General features: G+C 39.3%; 1 protein-coding gene across 3 annotated transcripts in view; it reads left to right on the top strand.

Annotated features, from left to right (window-relative positions):
- NOTCH2 (notch receptor 2) overlaps positions 1-19,970 on the top strand; it is a 175,103-nt gene that overhangs the window by 73,047 nt on the left and 82,086 nt on the right. For all 3 annotated transcript variants that reach the window (XM_086392157.1, XM_086392158.1, XM_086392160.1), the window contains 2 exons: positions 5,964-6,223; positions 9,625-9,960. In XM_086392157.1, coding sequence (XP_086248283.1) covers positions 5,964-6,223; positions 9,625-9,960 — 596 coding nt within the window. The remainder of the gene's footprint in view (positions 1-5,963; positions 6,224-9,624; positions 9,961-19,970) is intronic.

Raw genomic sequence — 19,970 nt, 5'->3', positions numbered from 1 at the left:
GTCCATTTATGTTGCTGCAAATGGCATTATTTCATTCTCTTTTATGTGTAACATTCCATCATGTTTGTATATATACCACATCTTCTTTATCCATTCATCTGTTGGTGGACATTTAGGTTGCTTCGATGTCTTGCTATTGTAATAGTGCTGCTATGAGCACAGAGGTACATATATCTTTTCGAATTACAGTTTTGTCTGGATATATGACAAGGAGTAGGATTGTGGGATCATATTGCTCATCATATCGCTCTGTTAGTTTTTTAAGGAACCTCCATACTGTTTTCCATAATGGTTGCACCAATTTACATTCCCACCAACACTAATTCATATACTATTAAATTGACCCTTTTGAAATATACAGTTCAGTGGTTTTTAGTATATCCACAGTTAAGTGTAACTATCAGCATTATATAATTTCAAAACATTTTCATTACCTTCCAGAGACTGTCCCTATTCTTCAGCAGTCCCTCTCCAGTTCCCCTCTTCCCAGCTCCTGGTAACACTAATCTGCTTTCTATCTCTATAGATTTGCCTATTCTGATCTTTCACAAAAATGAAATTATACAATATGTGGCCTTTTGTGTCTAGCTTCTTTCACTTAGCATATTTTCAGGGTTTGATACATATCACAGCATGTATCAAATTTTCATTCCTTTTTATGGCAAATAATATTTCATTGTATGGATATACCACATTTTATTTACCCATTTATCAGCTGTGGATGTTTGGGTTGTTTCCACTTTTTGTTATTATAAATAATGCTACTATGAACATTCTTTACAAATTTTTGCACTGATTTACATTTTATCCTTCTTGGTATATACATAGCTAGGAAGGAAGGCAGAATTTGAAGACATCAGAAAGAAAGGCTGCCAGACAATATCTACTCACACTGAAGGCAGTTCTATTGTTGAAGTAGTGAGCCAGTATTTTATCTAACTTAACAAATGCATGGCATTTACTATGCACTAGATAACTGTTCTAAGTGCTTTACAATTATTTTAAACCCTGAAAGGTAGGCACTGTTATTAACTTTATTTTACAACAAGGAGGTTTAATAACTTGCTCAGGATCACTCTCAGAGTAAATGGGATTGAAATCCAGGTGATCTAATTCTAGTGTCTGCACTTTTAAAGTAGAAAGAAAATAACTTCAAGTATTTATTAAATTCTATTTCTTAGACATCATACTTAATTGCTTTTATTCACATAGAGGCTGTGATCATCTTTCAGGGATATTTTAGAAAGAATTATCTCTTTGGGTAGAAACTCCATTAGGATGTCTTGAATCCCATGGTTCTCTTATTATTATACAGTGATAGATGGAAGTGAGGGGAAAAGCTAGCAACAACGTGTTTGACCTGAGGCTTTTTAATTGATCAGAATTTTTATCAGAAAGGAGACAGTATTTATGATAAGTACTGTAGGAATTCAGTTTAACAAGACTTCAGAACGTAGTCATAAGTTATGTATAATGTAAAAGGATTAACCAAAAGTAACTTTTGAGATGGTGAATGGAAGCCTTAGAAAAATGGAGAAATTAAAATTTCATGAAAATATGACTGTACTTTTGAAATGTATAGTTTCAGGTATTGGCAGGATATGTTAAGGTAAGTAGATGACTTTTAGTAAACTGACCATATGGAACTGGCACTGGGTACACGAAGGTAGTTGCTTTAAACTAAATGAACAACCACCAAAATAACAAATGCATAAGGGAGGAAGGAGCAGTCCAACCCAGACTTAAACTTCAAGTGGCCATAAATTTATGGGGAGGAAGAAGAAGAGGATTCCAGAATCTAAAATAAGAATTTGCACAGCTTTGAAGTACAGAGGGAGTCATAGAAGCCAAATGTAAACCAATTAGAGTGGTGGAGGTATAGCCAGCAATGCCTCCTCTAAGAATTTCCTTATGAAGAAATCTCAGTTGAGACCACTGAACTTGACAAGGGAAAAGTCATTGCTCTTGGGACATGTTTTCTGGCCAATAAGAACAATGCAAGTTTTACTGCAAAGGAACAAATAAGATGGAAAAGAAAGGGAAAATAGCTGTGAAATTAGGCTATAGTTATAGAAGTTTGTTTGTGAAGGAAGTATTTGGAAAGGGAAATGAGGCTTAGTGAAAAATGTAGATTAAAAGAGACTTGTACATGTTTTAAGGTAAAGGAATAGGCTGATGTCTAGCTATCTAGAACATTTTAAATAAGAAAGTCTTTATTATTATATCAGCAGTGAGTCTAGTTTCCCATAAAAATAAGTTGGATTTCAGGAGAATAAGTTATTTGTACATCCTATCTTAGTATTATCTCATTTAGAGTAAGACCCTGACTCTTCTTTGCAGTGGCCTAAAGTCTCCCCATGATCTGCCGCCTACTTGTAACTGTAATCTCTTTTCTGCTACTTTTTCTTACTCCCTTTGGTGGAACCACAGAGGTCTTCTGGCTATTCCTCAACCATACTAGGACTGTTCCCTCTTTAAGGGCCTTTGCATTTGCTGTTCTCTCTGCCTTTAACATGCTTTCCCTAGATACCTCCATAGCTATCTCTTCCCTCATTTAGCTCTTGACTCAAATGTGCCTTTCAGTGAGACTCTCTCTGCTTTCCCTATTTCTAACTGAAATACCTTATTTATCTACCTCTGTTATCCCCAATTCATTCCCTTCCTATGCTTCTTTCTTGTTTTATTGTTTTTCATAGCACTTAACTCCACGTAGCAAATTATAGATTTCATTTATTAATTTTGCTTTTTGTCTTCTCTTACTAGAATTTAAACTCTGTGAGTTCAAGAATTTTCCTAGCTCTAGAACAATGCATGATACTTAATAGGCACTTAGTAACTGTTGCATGAATGAACGAGTGTAATATTCTTTGTGGAAACTGATATGAAAATGTTCTTCTTCATCATCATCATTATTAATAAGCATTTTAGATGCTATATATAGAATTCTGCTGCTGCTAAGTCGCTACAGTTGTGTCTGACTCTGTGCGACCCCACAGATGGCAGCCCACCAGGCTCCTCTGTCCATGGGATTCTCCAGGCAAGAATACTGGAGTGGGTTGCCATTTCCTTCTCCAATATGTGGAATTAAGCTTCATATATTCTGTTATTCAGAAGTTGGCAAACTTTTTCTGTTAAGCATCAGATATAAATACTTTTTGGAGCCATATGATTTCATCACAACTACTCCACCCTGTTATTATAATGCAAAAGTAGCCATAGACAATCCCTGTATGAATGAGTAGGATTGTGTTCCAATAAGAGTTCATGTCTGGACACTGAAATCTGAATTTCGCATACTTTTCAAATGTCATAAAATATTATTTTCTTTTGATTTTTCCCCCAACTATTAAAAAATGTAAAAGTCATTTATAGCTCTCAGGCCATAAAAAAGAACAAGCAATGGATCAAAGCAGACTCGCAAGCTGTAGTTGTCACCTCTATTTTTACTGGTTTCTTAAACATATCTTAGTTGAAACATTTTTCCTTTAGTGGTAGGAAAAAACAATGTAGATTAAACTTTAGTAATAGATAATTTGGGAATACTTTTGTTTGGCTCCAGAATCTTGTCTGGTGGCTCAGATGGTAAAAAGACTACCTGCAGTGTGGGAGACCCAGGTTCGATTCCTGGGTCAGAAAGATCCCCTGGAGGAGGAAATGGCAACCCACTCCAGTATTCTTGCCTGGAAAATCCCATGAACGGAGGAGCCTGGCAGGCTACAGTCCATGGAGTCGCAAAGAGTCGGACATGACTGAGTGACTTCACTTTACTTTAGAATCTTCCATACTGCTTCAGTTTTGTTTTCCTGGGAACCTTACACTTTCATTATGTTTATGAAGCTAATGTTTAAGTGAATTTGTGTTCTCTGAGCAGATGCCACATGATAGTGTTGGAGAGGTGGTGATGATGGTAGCAAAGCCTGGGCAAAGCCCACCCAGGCTTAAAAGTTTGTCATTATTTATAAGGCAAATAATTCCCATATGGGAGAATCAGAAGTTGTCAGCCAAGCGTAATGCCCAGAGGACTGTTACTGTGAATGAGAATTGTGTTGCAGTTTTAACACCATCTATAACAGATTTCTCAAACAAGTTGCAAATGCTTTTAATAATATGGTTAATTTTAGCTATACTACATTGGCAATTTTTGGTGCTTTACTTAAAAAATAATTAGAAAATAACCTATTCTATTATAAAATCAAGCTGTGATTTGAATAAAGCATTATATTTTCCTCAGTAAGTGCAAAGAGAGAAAAAAATGTTTTTCATTTGCAAAACTTTAAAAAATATTTATAAAGTTTTTCACATACTTTGTTCAATTCTTACAAGAGCCTCATGATGGAGGTAGCTTTATTAACTATTTAAAATGTGAAAGAGCTGATAGTGAAGTTAAGTAATTTATTCAAGGTCATAACACCAGGACTCCAGATAGGCCTTCTGATGATATGAGGTAGACACTCCTCATTGGAAACTTCAGCCAGTCTTTGGTTTCAGTGCTGTGCCCTTTCCTCACTGCCTCTCATTCTCTAGCTTTACCTGTTCACAAGGATGCTCAGAGCTCTAGCTGCTCCTGGTTCTGCTGTGCTTACTATACAGAGCTTTGAGAAAAGATTGAGAAGGCTGGGACTAGCTCCATCACTGCCACTGAAGCCACTTACTAGTTCTGTTTCCTCTTCCATTGTGTCTTAGTCCCCAAATATCTGGTCCTCCTTCTTTCCTCAAAACTGTGACCTCTAAAGACCTTATGTGGTCAACCAGTGGCTACTAAACATCGTGGACAGGTTGGCAAAGACAAGAAGGAATGAAACAGAACCCCAGGGCTTAAAGTCTGAGTGGCTGGGAGAGTCAAGACACAGTGACTGAGCTTCGGAGGATGCAATAGGAGCTGGTTTTGAGGGGGAGAATTTAGTTTGTTTAAATGTATTATCTTCAAGGTAATGGTGGAACAGCCTTGTAGTTAGTTTTCTATCCTCCAAAAAGTCAAATGGAGAAATAGATTGAACCAAGTATCTGGGGCGACAGCCAAATGGCAAAATTTATAGTTAAAATCAAAGACTTTTTGTTCCTTTTAAACGCTTCCTAGAGATCCTGTCTAAACAACCTCTTCATTATGAAAATAGCGACTTTCTATGCTTTTTTAATGGTGTTTGGAGAAAATTTTTATAAATATTACACACATTTTGGAATGGTTGTGCATCTTACGAATCAGTGGTGGCATATAAAAAGATTTCTCAACATAATATGTGGGAAATGTTGTAGACTGTTGTTCTTGACTTGTTTTCCCTTCACTTGGGTGTTTGTATGGTACCTTACATATTTTTAATGTTATTTTAATGTTATGCTGTGCTTTTTTGGTTAGGAAAGCTGCTTGCTACTAATATCTTTGCAGATTTAAGTTTCTGAAAAGTCTCTTGAATTCTTCCCCATTCCTATACCTCCTTTTCCTTTGTCACAGTCTCAACCCCTTGAACATGATCCAGAAATCTAGATATGGGCCAACTGATGTTTCAGTGGGAATAAGAAAGACTTATTGTTCCTCAGTGCTTAACTGAAGCCACCTGATATTTTATAGATTTTAAATTTGAGAGGGTCAGAGGATCAGTCCATGCATCATCATATGTGTCTTAATTCTATCAGTTGACTTAGTCAAAAGGAGAAAGTTACTGAATTTGAAGACAAGTCTCCACGATGCTGCACAAAACAGTGCTGTTACAGCCTACCAGCCTGCGCCTACACGAAAAAGGCTGTGGTTGTATTTTGCCTCTGAATAAGGATCATGGTCAAAAAGACATGAGAGTATGTGGTTAAGTACTCTAAACACTTCGCCTAAAGTGAGACAGTCTTATAGGTTGTGCCTTCGTTTCTCAGTTCACAGTCTAGTATTTTCTTGAATGAATTGCATTATCTTATAAGTTTGTGGACTTATAAGAAGTCAAATGTTTTCATGGACTCCTCTCTTTTCCATATAGGTGTCCAGAGGGCTTCTTGGGAGAATATTGTCAGCATCGAGACCCCTGTGAGAAGAACCGTTGCCAGAATGGTGGGACGTGTGTGGCCCAGGCTATGTTGGGGAAAGCCACGTGCCGCTGTGCCCCGGGCTTCACGGGCGAGGACTGCCAGCACTCGACTACTCACCCCTGCTTTGTGTCTCACCCCTGCCTGAATGGGGGCACCTGCCACGTGCTTAGCCGGGACACCTACGAGTGTACCTGCCAAGTCGGTTTTACAGGTAACAAGTGGGACTCAGGCCCACACTTTCCTATTCTCAGCAGGTACTTCTATATGGTGTCTTTTAGATACTATCATCTGGTTCTTTAGGGTTCCCCTCTGTCGTACATGTTTATCATTATGGAAAGAACTGGAATGTTCCAGTCAACTATCCTTAACTTCCTTTTGAAAGGGGAGAAAGAGAAAGCAAAAGGGTCAGATACTCCACAGTGGTTGACTGCCTGAAGTGTATGTATCAGGACTGGGGATTATGATTAATTCCCTGTCACTGGAAGAAAAGTTGTTAGTGTTATTGATAACTTATTCCTTAAAAACTTCTCTCTCCAGACATTCAGGGCACTGGCTTTTCTGGTTTTCTAAACCGATTGTTTCTTTTGCTTCTCTATTGCCTTGTCCCTGTCCTCATGCATTTAATTTTTGTTCTTTGGAACTCTGTTTTGAGCCTTCTTTTGAGCCATATGACAGCTTTCCCCAGGGAGTCTCACTCTCTCCAGTTTCTTCAGCTGTCATCATCTTCATCCCCTGCTGATGACTCTCACGATCATCCTTTTTGCTTCACACTGACACTGACATTCAGGCTAACTATCTATTGCATATTATCCTTGGAAATTCAACAGGCACCTGAAACTCAACATGTTGATATAGATAGTGACACCAGTGTGCCCTCCAAATACCCCAAGCTAGAAACTCCATCTCATTTGTCTGTAGCCCACCTGGACTCAGGCATGCATTTTAGTCTGAGTTTCTTCCCACCTGTCTACTCCCCTCCGTTTCCTCTTCTGCTCTGTAGTTGACGTTCATGTCCTTTCTCACTTGGACTCCTGCAGTCGTTTCCTAATTGGTTTCCTTACCTTTACTTTCTCCCCGTCTTGTTTACCTGTCACATCGCCACATCTTTAGTTATACATGCAAATCTTCTCACAAACTCACCTGCTTACCATGCCTAGTGACTTTTCGTCATCTGCAGAGTAAACTGCAGACTCTTTTACTTGGCTTTCACAGCCCTTCACAGTCTAGGCCTTGCGTCTTTTTATAGCCTCACTTCCCCACAAGCATCTCGCTTTAGTGACGCCAGCGTCCTCATCATTTCCTGAAAATGTCACACTTCCTGTGCCTCCATGCTATTGCATACTCCTTTGCTGGAATGCCCTTTTCTACATTTGGAAATTGCCTAATGTTATTGTAACCTCTCAGTGACCCTCTCATGATTCCTTTACACAGTTAGTCTCTGTGTTCTATTATTTTATGTGTCATAGTTTGTTGTAATCAATTTTGACATGTTTCTCATCTGACTGTATTATGAGCTCTTCAAAGGTGGGTCTGAGCTTTATTCAAAATGAACCATAAGTGTTTATTAACTTAGTTCTGAAAAGGAGAACTATTCACTGTTTTGTCCTCCAGTATATCAACAATTCTGTAAATCTAATTAGAAAATGAAAAACACACTTAGAAAACTAGACTGATTCATTCAGTTTGGAATGCTTGTTCTATTGGTTTTTGATTAAAAGGTGTTACAGTTATATCTCCATCATGACTGTGACAGCATTGATACTGTGAGTCACTGAAGAGATTTGGTGGTTGAGAGAATAATTTTTCCTGATTGTCAGTTTCAAGTTGTTTTGCTCCACAAGGCAAGGGAGGGCATATCCACTTAAAACATTTTAATCCCGACTAGTGTAAACGGCAGTGATACCTTCTTCATAATGAAAACGTTACTCTGAAATAACCCTTAAATTAAAGTGGATTCCTTGCTATTAAAAAGATCTCTTCTTGGTAGTCCTCAGGGTGCTAATCATCTTTATACATCTGCCACTTTCATCTACCACTTTAGGAACCACCACAGGTCAAGCTCACCCTTTTAGTTTTGGGATAGCTCACTACCCTACCTCATCAGACCTTATGAGCTCACCTCACTCATAGATGAAAAAAACAGAGGCAGAAGGTTAGTGCTTGTACAAAACGTATATGGGAAACCAAGGTCAGCAACCTTCTTGTTTCAGTTGTAGGCAAATACTCTGAAATACACTGTTGGCAGAAGTAACCATTTTTATCTGTTCTCCACTGTAGGTAAGTACTCTCAGTAGAATGAAGGAAAATAGGGAGAAAAATGAAGGTGCCTTCACTCTGTCTTCCCTGAGGTATACATGCTGTACCTAGATTTTTTTTTCCCCTTTTCCCTTTGATTTGATATTCCTGGTAGACAGAGAGTACTTTTGTGTACTCATGTGTCACCTCTCTCTCCCTTTTAGAGAATCTGTCATGGCTCTTACTTGCTTTTCTATGTGGAGGTGGGGTCAAAGATTTTAATGTTTACCTAGACAACCAATTGGAGTATTAACACATTCAGGAGATTCTCAGATCTTCAGTTTTGAAAAAACTCGAACTCATGAAAATAGAAAGCCACGTGAATACTGAATTTACTAGTAGCATAGAAGTAGTTTTTTTCCCTCTCTCTCTCTCTACCTCAGAGAATCTGTTTTGATTCCTTGAGATTGAACACTGTCTTCCTGATTCTTTCTAGCGCTTTCCTACCTGAGAGAGTCCACAAGAATTGCCTTTCTAGATCTTTATTCTTATGACAGCTTCTAGTTTTTTTCATGTTTAAGAAGCCAGAGATTCTTCATCTTCTTCAAACACATCCAGCACTATTTTTGTCAAGACCACAATTAACAAGATGTTTCCCGGAATACGTGTGCATGTGTGTTGTGTTTAAGGGAAGCAGAAGTCATATTGACTTGTTTTTATCATCTAAGAGGTCTGTTTAGTCACAGTGTATTGTGGAAAATATCAGTACATTTTATTTTCATTCAAAAGACATGATTTGGGAGCCTACTCTAGGGATCGGAGCCCTGCTAGTGTGACAGGTGACATAATAAAAGAAAACAGCAAACTTGGGGTATGTGTTTGCATGTGTACAGGTGTGTATGTGAGGGAAAGAGAGGGGTTGGGGGCTTGGGTACCTGGGTGGAGCATTAAGGATGACTTTATGGCAGTGGTGACTTATGAGTAGAATTATCAAGACAGTGCAGCCCACTGGGTGAACAACATGGAAGACAGCCTTCCAAACAGAGGAGTATCTTAGGCAGAAACAAAGAGGTGTGAGACACTAGGTGGATCCAGACCCTTCTGTGCTGCAGGGATTCTTGTAGGCTTCCTGCGATTTACCTACAGTCACTCCTGTGCTCCACTGAGTCTTTGTGTCTCAGCTAAGGGCCCTGGAGAGTGCTCCTGTCAGATGAACTTGGGGAGGCTCTGATACGGGCTTCCTGTACAGTTCAGAGAACTTAGGGATTCTCCACGCAATGGCTTCCTTACGTCACCTGTTGGGTGGGAGATGTGGGGTGGGATGGGCTGACACCCATTTCTGTGGTCAATTTCTTACTTCTGTTATCTTTCCTGTAGGTAAACTGTGCCAGTGGACTGATGCCTGCCTGTCCCACCCCTGTGCAAACGGAAGTACCTGTACCACTATGGCCAACCAGTTCTCCTGCACATGCCTTGCAGGCTTCACAGGGCAGAAATGTGAGACTGATGTCAATGAGTGTGACATTCCAGGACAGTGCCAGCACGGTGGCACCTGCCTCAACCTCCCGGGCTCCTATCAGTGCCAGTGCCCCCAGGGCTTCACAGGCCAGCACTGCGACAGTCCCTATGTGCCCTGCGCACCCTCCCCCTGTGTCAACGGAGGTACCTGCCGGCAGACCGGTGACTTTACCTTTGAGTGCAGTTGCCTTCCAGGTAAGGAGTCCCCCTAGTGTCCTGGCTTGGGGGATGCACATCCAGCAGGAAGGAAGGGGATGGGGTGTGGTTCAGTGTTCCTTGAGGAAGTATCCTTCCCAGCAGGGAAAAGGGGAAGTGAGAATGTTGTGTGGGGTGGTTTGCTGGTGAGAGAGGAGTTTTATGGGCCCAGTGTGGTCCATAAACTGAGCAGGGGGTAATTTAACATGTCAGAGTTTATGATGATGAGTGACTTGGAAATTGTTTATTGTCCTTTTTGGAGGAACAGTGAGAAATAAGAGAAACAGAGCTCTGGGAAAAGATTGATAAGTCTATAGAATGGAAAGGAACATAAGGAGAATTAGACATTGAAAAATTTAATGTGTGATTAATAAAATGCTTCAAACTGAATTGATAGTAATACTAGATAATCAACTTTCTTATATGCTTTTACCTCTGATGGAATAATGGATTATTTTACTAGTTACTTGATTGCACCCCCCTACTCTTTTATAATTTTCTTTGAAATTCTGGTCTTTAGAACCCTCTCTAACTTTGGGGTAACCCTACCCAGACTTGAAGCTGGAGACTTTTGCAGCTGGCGTGGTGGTGGTGCTCTGTTAACGAGTGAGCAGTTTTTGATGACTGCTGATAGATGATGTTTGGCACAACGACACATAACCCAAGATAGAAGCAAAAGAGGAGTAATGTGTGGGAACTTGGGGCCCGTTGTTCCGTAGGATGGAAAAAGGAGCGAGGCTGGCCAGTTCACTAAACTCCCTATAAAACTGATGAGGAGGCCGAAAACTGAGAATTTTGACTGAGAACAGAGCACAAGTGGCTGGAACAGATGAATTACTAAGCAACAAAGATTCTGTTTTTATACAAATATCCTTAGTGCAAAAACAAAAGAAGGAAAAACCGTAGGGAGGGAATAACGTGCTGAGTAAGCAGAATTGCCTCAAAAAGCTGTTCCAGCTACTCTTTTGAAGTAGGAATCTTAGATTCTGGTGTTGTGGATATGGGTCACATGTAATGGGATCGTGTGTTTTCTCTTTTGGGGATTAAAGGTCATACGTTGGTCTTCAGGATAAAAGCAAATGGCAATTTATTCATTTCATTCAGTTAAAATTTTTTGGCTGCCCACTATGTTCTAGGCACCATCCTATGTACTTGGAATACGCAATACAAGACACTGCCACATAATAGGAAGAGATACCACTTAACCAGAAGCCGTGAAAACAAGCTGCTTAATTGCCTTGCTTTCAGTTTCTCTTTCGGTGAAGAATAGATACTGCTGTCATTTTATACACTAAGTATTTATTTACCTAATATTACTGTCATCCACATTATCTTTTAGAAGGAATAACTAAAAGGTGTCTTTCTTCATTCCTGCTTTTGTTTGCATTTTAAGGGTTAAAAGAAGGAAACAGAAATGTAAACAATTTAATTTTGTGAATATTCTAATAGTCTGGCATTCTAATAGCCTAAGTGGCTAGTAATTGAGGTTAGTGCAATTTATTGCTGACCACTAAACATGTCTTTTAGTTTCAAGAAAATTAGTTTTAATAGTTGCCTAGGACAGGAGGTTGATTTGGCAGCAAAGTACTAACGGGAAGTTAGAGAAGTCAATAAAGGAAGTTTTTAGCTGGGAGCGAGTGATTATTCACTCCCATAGCCTCTGCATTGTTATCCATCAGCCACGATAAGAACCTTAGGGAATTCTGAGAGTGTGTCCAGGAAAGGATCTGTCAAACCAGAATAGTATCTCCTCCTTGAGAAAGGAAATAACCAGGGATTCCACAGCTAGAGGCTGCCAGGGCTGGTGGGATGGAGTAAGGACGTCTTGGCTGTCTCTTACACTCCACTTATAGTTTAAAGCAAGGCTTTTTTTTTTTTTTTTTCTTTAATATACTGATGAAGTGTGTGTATGTGTGTGTGTTTGGGATTGGGATCAGGGTGCAAGGCTGGGGGCAGAAGATTTGGCAAAGAGCAAACTAACATTTATTTAATGCCTTTTATAAGTCAGGCACTGTGCCAGGTACTTCTGCAGCCATTAGCTCTATTACACAAAATCCTTGGAGACAGGTATTATTGTTCAAGTTTTCCCAGGTGAAACAACTCAAGTTTTGAGATGTGAAGCAATTTACCCAAAGTTGTACAGATGACATGTGGTTAGGCCGAGTCCTGAAATCCAGGCAGGTTATTTCCAAATGTTAACTTCTTGTCTGCCCCTGAAGGTGCTTTGAAATGTCTAAGACTTTTTGTTAAATGTTTAGGGATGTGTGGGTTAAAAAAAGTAGGTTCATGTTAAAATAAAAAGGAGATACTTTTAATTATGATCGATAGTATTTGTTATACACCAGCCTGTGTATGGGCTTCCCAGGTAGCCCAGTAGTATAGAATTTGCCTGCCGATGAAGAAGACACAAGAGATGCAGGTTTGATCCCCTAGAGTAGGAAATGGCAACCTGCTCCAGCATTCTTGCCTAGAAAATTCCATGGACAGGGGAGCCTAGTGGGCTATAGTCTGTGGGGTTGCAAAGAGTCGGATATGACTGAGTGACTGAGCACATGCCTACAGGCTGTGTATGGCATCATGCAGATATCTAAAAATAGTAAAGTAGGCTAGTTGTTGCCTTTCAGGGTCTCATGATCTGAAACAGATGATGTCAGCTTGGACAATATATAGAAGGAAATTAAAAAAGAATTAAAAACAATAGATGATGCAATAACACTGTGAATAAATATATATTTATACAATGTGTAAGATTTTATGCTCATTGTTTTTATGTCCCAGGTGGAGTTTGCAAAGTATTAACTTTATTTCCACATAGAGAAATAATGCCTGGAGATGATTTTCTTTTACAGAGTCCTTTTTATAATGCAATACTGTTCTCCCGTCCCTCCTGCATTGCCCCCAACACTAGTCAAGAGACTAAAATGTTACTTAAAATAGCAATCACTATCTCAATGTAAACAGCACCCTTATTTGAAGAGAATCATTATTTCCATTCTAAAGATGGGGAAACCAAGCCAGTGACAGGTAAAGTCACTTTTGTCCAGGTTCTGCAGTTCTCAGATGGCTGCTTCCCACCACATTTCAAATCTTGTCAGTTTTAACTGAAGCTTGCCCTGATCGCCCTATTTCAGATTGTAACCTTTCCCTTCCGCCTTCATCTCTGGCCTTGGTCTACCTTTTCTTTTCTTTTTTGGTAACGCTTGTCATCATCTTACTGTATAATTTTCACTATATAATTTAGCTCATTATGTCTATTGTTTATTGTCTGTCTTTCCAAATTTTTCTGCCTCTTCTCCTCTCCAGAGTAAAAGCTAGGATCTCTGTTTTTGTTTGGTGATGTATCCCAAGCACCTGGAAACCGTGACAGGTATATACTAGGCACACACCTTCTGACTTTACAGGCCAAGGTTAGTATAGGATGGTAGTACTGAGAGCACAATTTTGGTTTTCTTATTTTCTTCCTGGTAACATACCTGCTAGACTTAGTCTAGCTTCTCCTTCTGTACTGGTTTACACTAGTACTGAGTAAAAAGAATTGGAGTTCTTTTCAACTCTAAAACTCAGTGAACCCTACATAAGTTAGTGATTATATTTGAATGGTTATAACATAGTTCTTTTCCTGCAAAGGGCACTATAGTTACTGAGATGATTTTAGTATTAAGATTGATGGGGGGAATTAAAACTGTAAATATGACTCATCCTGAGTAATAAAGAAAGAAATGTTTCTCAATAGAGGGAAGAAAAAAGGAATATATTCAAGAGGGAGTTGATAGAATGAAATCAAGGAACTGTATTTCATCTTCTCCTTGATTCAGCAACTGTTAATAACCCAGATCTTTCATAAACTACTGTTAGGTAAAGATTTTAGCAGAAACTGTAAGGAGGAGTACTCAGCTAGAATAATTTTAGCTAAAGAACAAAATAGAAGATACATTCTTGAATCACTGACTCCCAATGTTTTGGGGTTTATAAGTTAAGCTGGTTGTATGCCTGTGGATATATTAAGAAGTAGCAGTGTGCTGTTTGCATCTCCTGGCTTTGCCTGCGAGTTCACAGTTGGACTGGACAATCCCTGATGGACTTTCCCTTTTTCTTTCTCTCCTGTACCTCCTTATTCCTTTATGATTTTTAAACTTCATAAAAAGCTGCCCAATCTGTTCTCTCCAAACAAAGAAGGTTTATCCTTTGTAAATCACCCCTGTACTTTACAGGCTTGATTATATGTAATATCCCTATATCATTAAAATAAAGCTTAGCCACATTCTGTGGCTTTTGTGTCTGCTCTGCAGTTGCTGAGCTTAAAAACTCTTAGAAATAATTCCCCCTTGCATTCTCATATGCACAAGGCATGTGACGTTCTCTGGGGTATTATACTAATCATATTCTGGCAGATTTCTCTGGAGCAGATGCAGAAATTATCATACCATTTTGCAGGGCGCATTCTTTTAGCCCCTTTAGTTTGGGCCCTGAGTCCAGTTTTTCTTGATGTTCCTTCATGTTTTTCCTGTCCTCCCATGCTTGACAGTTTTGCCCCTGCTATCTCTTCAGCCTTCTATCACTTACTTCCCCCTCCCACCCTGCCTTTTTGTTTAGAATTTATTCCTTGTGATGTGCCAAAGGCATCTATTTCACTGAAATGCCTTCTGTATTCCCCACCCCCGGGGGGACTAGAGACTCTCTCAAGATCTTTCGCAACCTATGTACCTCTAGCACAACACTTATTAAACTACCTGTTCTTCCTTTCCGGTAGACACTCTCATCTTAATTACCTGCCCCCCGCCCCCCGCCCCCAGTATCCAACCTCTTGCCTGGCACAAATTGAGACTCAGTGAATATTTGACAAATGAATGAATTGGATGTGATACAGAAGAGCATTCCTATATTCTGCAATTTAAAAAAAGTTTGGAAGTTATTTCTTTTGAATCCCTTTACTCATTTCTCTGACTTCTTAGGAGGTAAAGTTAGGAAAGTAGAGCTCATTTGGGAGATACAGAGGGAGATGGGTAGGAACAGCAGCCTGGGTGGGTGGTGGGGCTAAAATTCATGGGCCACCCATGGGGTCAGTGAGCTCACTGGGGCCCATTCAGAGGATGGATGAAGTGTGCCAAGGAAACCAGTGGGATGGAATTGGGACCAATTTGCTCTTTTAACAGGCTTCTTTCCAGAGGGCAGGGAGAGAAGGTAGCCTGTAGCTGTTTACCTTTGGTGCCTTTGTCCAGTTCCAGGTATCCCTGGGTTTTCTTCACTCTCTTATCCCTGTGCACGGAAGCTCTTCCTGAGGACCTTCAGCCTGGCCTGGGAGGATCCCAGTTGTGTCATCTCAGCTTCCCCTTTCTGCTCTCCTCTTTGAGCCTCTGCACCAAGTCTTTCCACCATCACACCTCCTAGGGAATAAAAATGAAAAGATATGGAAGCTCTCTTGAGAGATGCTGGTATCTGTGTGGGATGACAAGTTCAAAAGACACTTTTCTGCTCCCCACCCTCCCTGTCATCGTTTATCAGTTACGTGGCCCATGGTTTTATTACAGCACAGTCTTAAAAATGTTCCTTCTGAGTTTAATTTCTTTCTTTTTGGCCTTTTAAGGATGTGAGTTGGCTTCGAGCAGCAAACTCCTTTTAGTACAGTCATGTGAGCCTTTCCATAAGTCGGCTACACCCATCCCACCCACAGGTCTGGAGACTTGTCTGCTTCCCTTTCCCTTAAAACCTTAAAACATTTTAAAGAAGTGATTGCACTGTAACTTATTCATTGAAGCCACATCCATCCTCTGCACCCCCTTACCCCTACTTTGCGTAGACTTTTTATAAGAATTTGCTGGTTATTTCCAAAAAGAGCCCTGTATCTCTATTTTTGAAGCATAAATCCTGTCTTAATTTTCGAGGAGAACTAATTTGGCTAGAGTTTTCTCAGATATGGGAACTTTTGACCCAACGTCAGTTTTTCAGATTTTTGGAAGAGAACTTTGGGGTCCCAGAGACCATACTGACCAAATCTAGGTAAAGTTTCTGGTTTAGGACTGGCTCCTGCCTCCTAGCCATGTACAGTAAGTCAGCCGTGTGCCCCTTCTTCATCTGTAACATAAAAGGATTAGAGTAGATAATCTCTAAGAGATGCTTTGATCCCACTAACATATAATAAACACAGTGCCATCAGGCATTGTTTTAAGTGCTTTTCCTTCAAATATAACAGTTTTATTGAGATACAATTTACATACCATATAATTTTCTTTTAAAGCACACTGTTCAGTGGTTTTGAGTATATTTACAGATATATGTAACCATTACCACAAAAAATTTTAGCTCATTTTTATATGACTTCAAAAGAAACTTTGTTCCCATTAGCAGTCACTCCCTAACCTCCCCACTCCCCTCCCCTGCCCCCCGCCCCAACTCCCTCCCAGCACTAGGCAATTACTCATCTACTCTCTCTATAGAGCTGTCTATTCTGGACATTTCATATAAATGGGAACACATAGTATGCTTCTTGTGTATGCATTATATTCCATTATATGGATTTACCACTTTGTATTTATCTATTCATCACGAAATAGACATTTGGGCTGCTTCTGCTTTTTTTTTTTGACAATTAAGAATAATGTTGCTCTGAACATTCTTGTACAAGTCTTTGAATGGGCATATATTTTCCATTTCTTTTTGGTTTTACTTATGAGAGGAATTGCTGGGTGGTATGGTAACCCTATTTAATCTTTTCGGGACTGCCAGACTATAGCCCATAGTGGCTGCATTATTTTATTAATACCTTCCAACCAGCAGTGTATAAGGATTTCCAATTTCTCCATTACCTCACCAGCACTTGTTGCTATCTGTCTTTTAAATTATAGCCATTCTAGTGGGTGTGAAGTGATAGCTTATTGTGGTCATGATTTGCATTTTCCTGATGGCTGATGCTGAGCATCATTTCATGTGCTTACTGGCCTTTTGTGTATCTTCCTTGGAGAAATGTCTATTTAGCGCCTTCACCCATTTTATAACTGGATTATTTGTATTATTATGGATATTGTATTTTAATATTGTTGTAAGAGTTCTTTGTATCTCCTAGATATATGATTTGCAAATATTTTCTCCCTTTCTGTGAACTGTCTTTTTACTTTCTTGATTGGGTTTCTTTGAAACCCAGGTGGTTTTAATTTTGATTAATTCCAAACTGTCAGTTTTTTCTTTTGTGACTTGCTTTTGGTCATGTGTAAGACATCTCTATCTAGCCCAGGTCTCAAAGATTTCCTCCTATGTTTTATCCTAAGAATCTTATCATTTTAACTCATACATTTTTGAGTTCATTTTTGTTTATGGGATGAGGAAGGAATCCAACTTTATTCTTTTGCATCTAGATATTCAGTTGTTCCAGCACAGTTTGTTAAATTTTTTTTTTTTTTTTCTGTCTAACTCATTTAATCATTAAAACAACCTTTCAGGTAGGTCCTGTTAATTAGTCAAGAGAGGAAAGAAAGTTTAAGTATTAAGCATATATAATATCTTGCCCATGTTCACTCTTCTACTGCATGGAAAGTGTGAGAATTGAATCTAGGCAGTTTAACCCAGAGGCCATGCTTCAACCATGAGTTAACTCTTTCACCTATTTGCCTTTCTGCCTAAATAACTACATAGTGACAGGTAAGAACTATCTCAAAAATAGTGATGAAAAGAAAACATCTTATTTCTTATATGTTATGTTGAAATGTTTCAGCTTTCTTAATTTGTCTGTGGTTGGTGAATTCTGTTCATTGTAACACTGGCTAATATAAATTCAAATAGTTTGGCTACAAAGGCTTCATCACCTCTTTGACACCTTATCCAACCATATTTAGTCTTGGTCACCAGGGAGATCAAGTTGGAATGGCCAGTATCAGTTCTAGGACACCACCAAACCACAAGGGTTTCTAACAGTGGTGGGCCAGGACCCTTTATTTCTCTCCCACATTCTGAAAGTATCTAACTTTTCCAAAGAATGTTTCCGTTTAAGAGCACTAGACTAGAAACAGAGACTGCAGTTGTTGTTCAGGGACTGTACTTTGTGGATCTATAGATTTGCTCTCACTTTATCATAATATTGGGTGGGCTTAAGCAGTTCAGCATTTATTGACTCCATCCATTTGTAAGATTGTCATATGATTAAACAGATATATGAGTGCATGCTAAGTCACTTCATTCATGTCCGACTCTTTGTGACCCTGTTGACTGTAACCTGCGAGGCTTCTCTGTCCATGGGACTTTCTGGGCGGGAACACTGGAGTGGGTTGCCATTTCCTTCTCCAGGTGATCTTTCCAACCCAGGGATCAAACCCTCGTCTCTTATGTCTCCTGCACTGGCAGGCGGATACTTTACCACTAACAGCACCTGGGAAGCCCAGAAGATATTTGAGTAATATGATTAATTTTTTAAAAATCTGAGTCTATAAATGTTTTCATAGTCTTTCTCAAGCTTACTTAATGACTCATCTGCTTGCATGGACTTCTTACCAAATACTGGAGAAATAGAATTCTCTTCAGTCAAGCGTTCAATTATCTCCATCTTCTACAAAGTGATTTCCTTTGGTCTCTGGGTAATTTTTTTGGTTACTTGGTTCATACTCATGCACATGACTGCGACTGTATTCAGAGAAACCAGCTGTGTTCCAGTGTAACAGAGCAGATGTAGAACGCCACAGTAGCTTGTGCAAAGGAATGAAGAAAGCAAGGCGTGATTGATGTCTGCCCACTCACCAGACTGCAGTGTCCTGAAAGCAGGAACTCGTTCTTTTATTTAACTATACCAGTGCCAATATAAGACCCAATATGTGTTTTGAGTAGTAAAAGAGAGAAACTTAAGGGACATTCTGAAGAGGCCAAATACTTAGTTATATGTATTTCAAATAAGGGAATGTTCTGTAAACTTCCTCTCTTGTCTTAAAGCTGATAGTCTTCCATTTTAATAGTTAAGAGATTTGGTAGGAAGGAAAGAGAACACATGTACACCCGTGTCGGATGCATGTTGATATATGACAAAACCAATACAATATTGTAAAGTAAAAAAAAAAATAAATAAATAAAAAAAGAAAAAAGCCCAATGTATAAATTATATAGGACTTCCCTGGTGGCTCAGATGGTAAAGCATCTGCCTATGATGCGGGAGACCCAGGTTCAATCCCTCAGTCGGGAAGATCTCTTGGAGAAGGATATGGCAACCCACTCCAGTATTCTTGCCTGGAAAATCCCGTGGACAGAGAGGCTACAGTCAATGGGGTCACAAAGAATCAGACACGACTAAATGACTTCACTCACTCATAAATTATATAGGGGAACATGCTATGGGCAATTAGGGTAAAGTTTGATGTGGTATTTTCATTTTTAATAAAAGGGAAAAATCAAGAGGAAGGAAGCAGTGCTATAAGTGTGGAAAGGAGGATGAACAATTTGAAGAATTGTCAAGTTTAGTTAGTAATAATGCCACTCCATATTCAGATAGCTTTTTATATTTATATTGTGTTATACTTACGATGTGGCACTTATAACAACCTTGAAAGACAGGCTGGGCAGGTGCAGCCAGACTTATTTTACAGATGAGGAAGCTACTTTAGAGCTTATAATTACCAAGTATTAAATGGCTTATAAGCAGTGAGGTTAGAACTTGACCCTTATCTTCAGACTTTCAGTTCAGTATTTTTTTTATGTCTCCCTATTCTCCCCCATGATTTTCCCAAGAAAAAAACAAAAAGAAATTTAAATTTAATTAGGTGATCTTTTATTTGTTCTTCCCATTAATCTAGCATGGAGCTGGGGAAAATCTAATGCCCTTTTTTTTAGAACCAGCTGTCCCGAGTAGACATTTGTCTTCACTGGGATTTTATTTCATGAAAACACTTTGAAATACTTGTGAGGTAACTATGAAGGCATGTCTTTGGCACAGTGATTCGTTTTAACTGTCTATGCATGAGGCAAGAAAAGACAGAAGATGGGGGATTTTTATATGGTGAGTCTTGGGTTGACCATCTGCTGTCTGTTGAACTGTAATA

Source organism: Bos grunniens, chromosome 3 (assembly GCF_055505025.1).
Source record: "Bos grunniens cultivar Pamir isolate PY7600 chromosome 3, Bosgru_T2T1.0, whole genome shotgun sequence".
NCBI classification, from domain to species: Eukaryota; Metazoa; Chordata; class Mammalia; order Artiodactyla; family Bovidae; genus Bos; species Bos grunniens.
The sequence above is the reverse complement of the archived record's forward strand: the minus strand, read 5'-3'. Positions and strand labels throughout refer to the sequence as shown.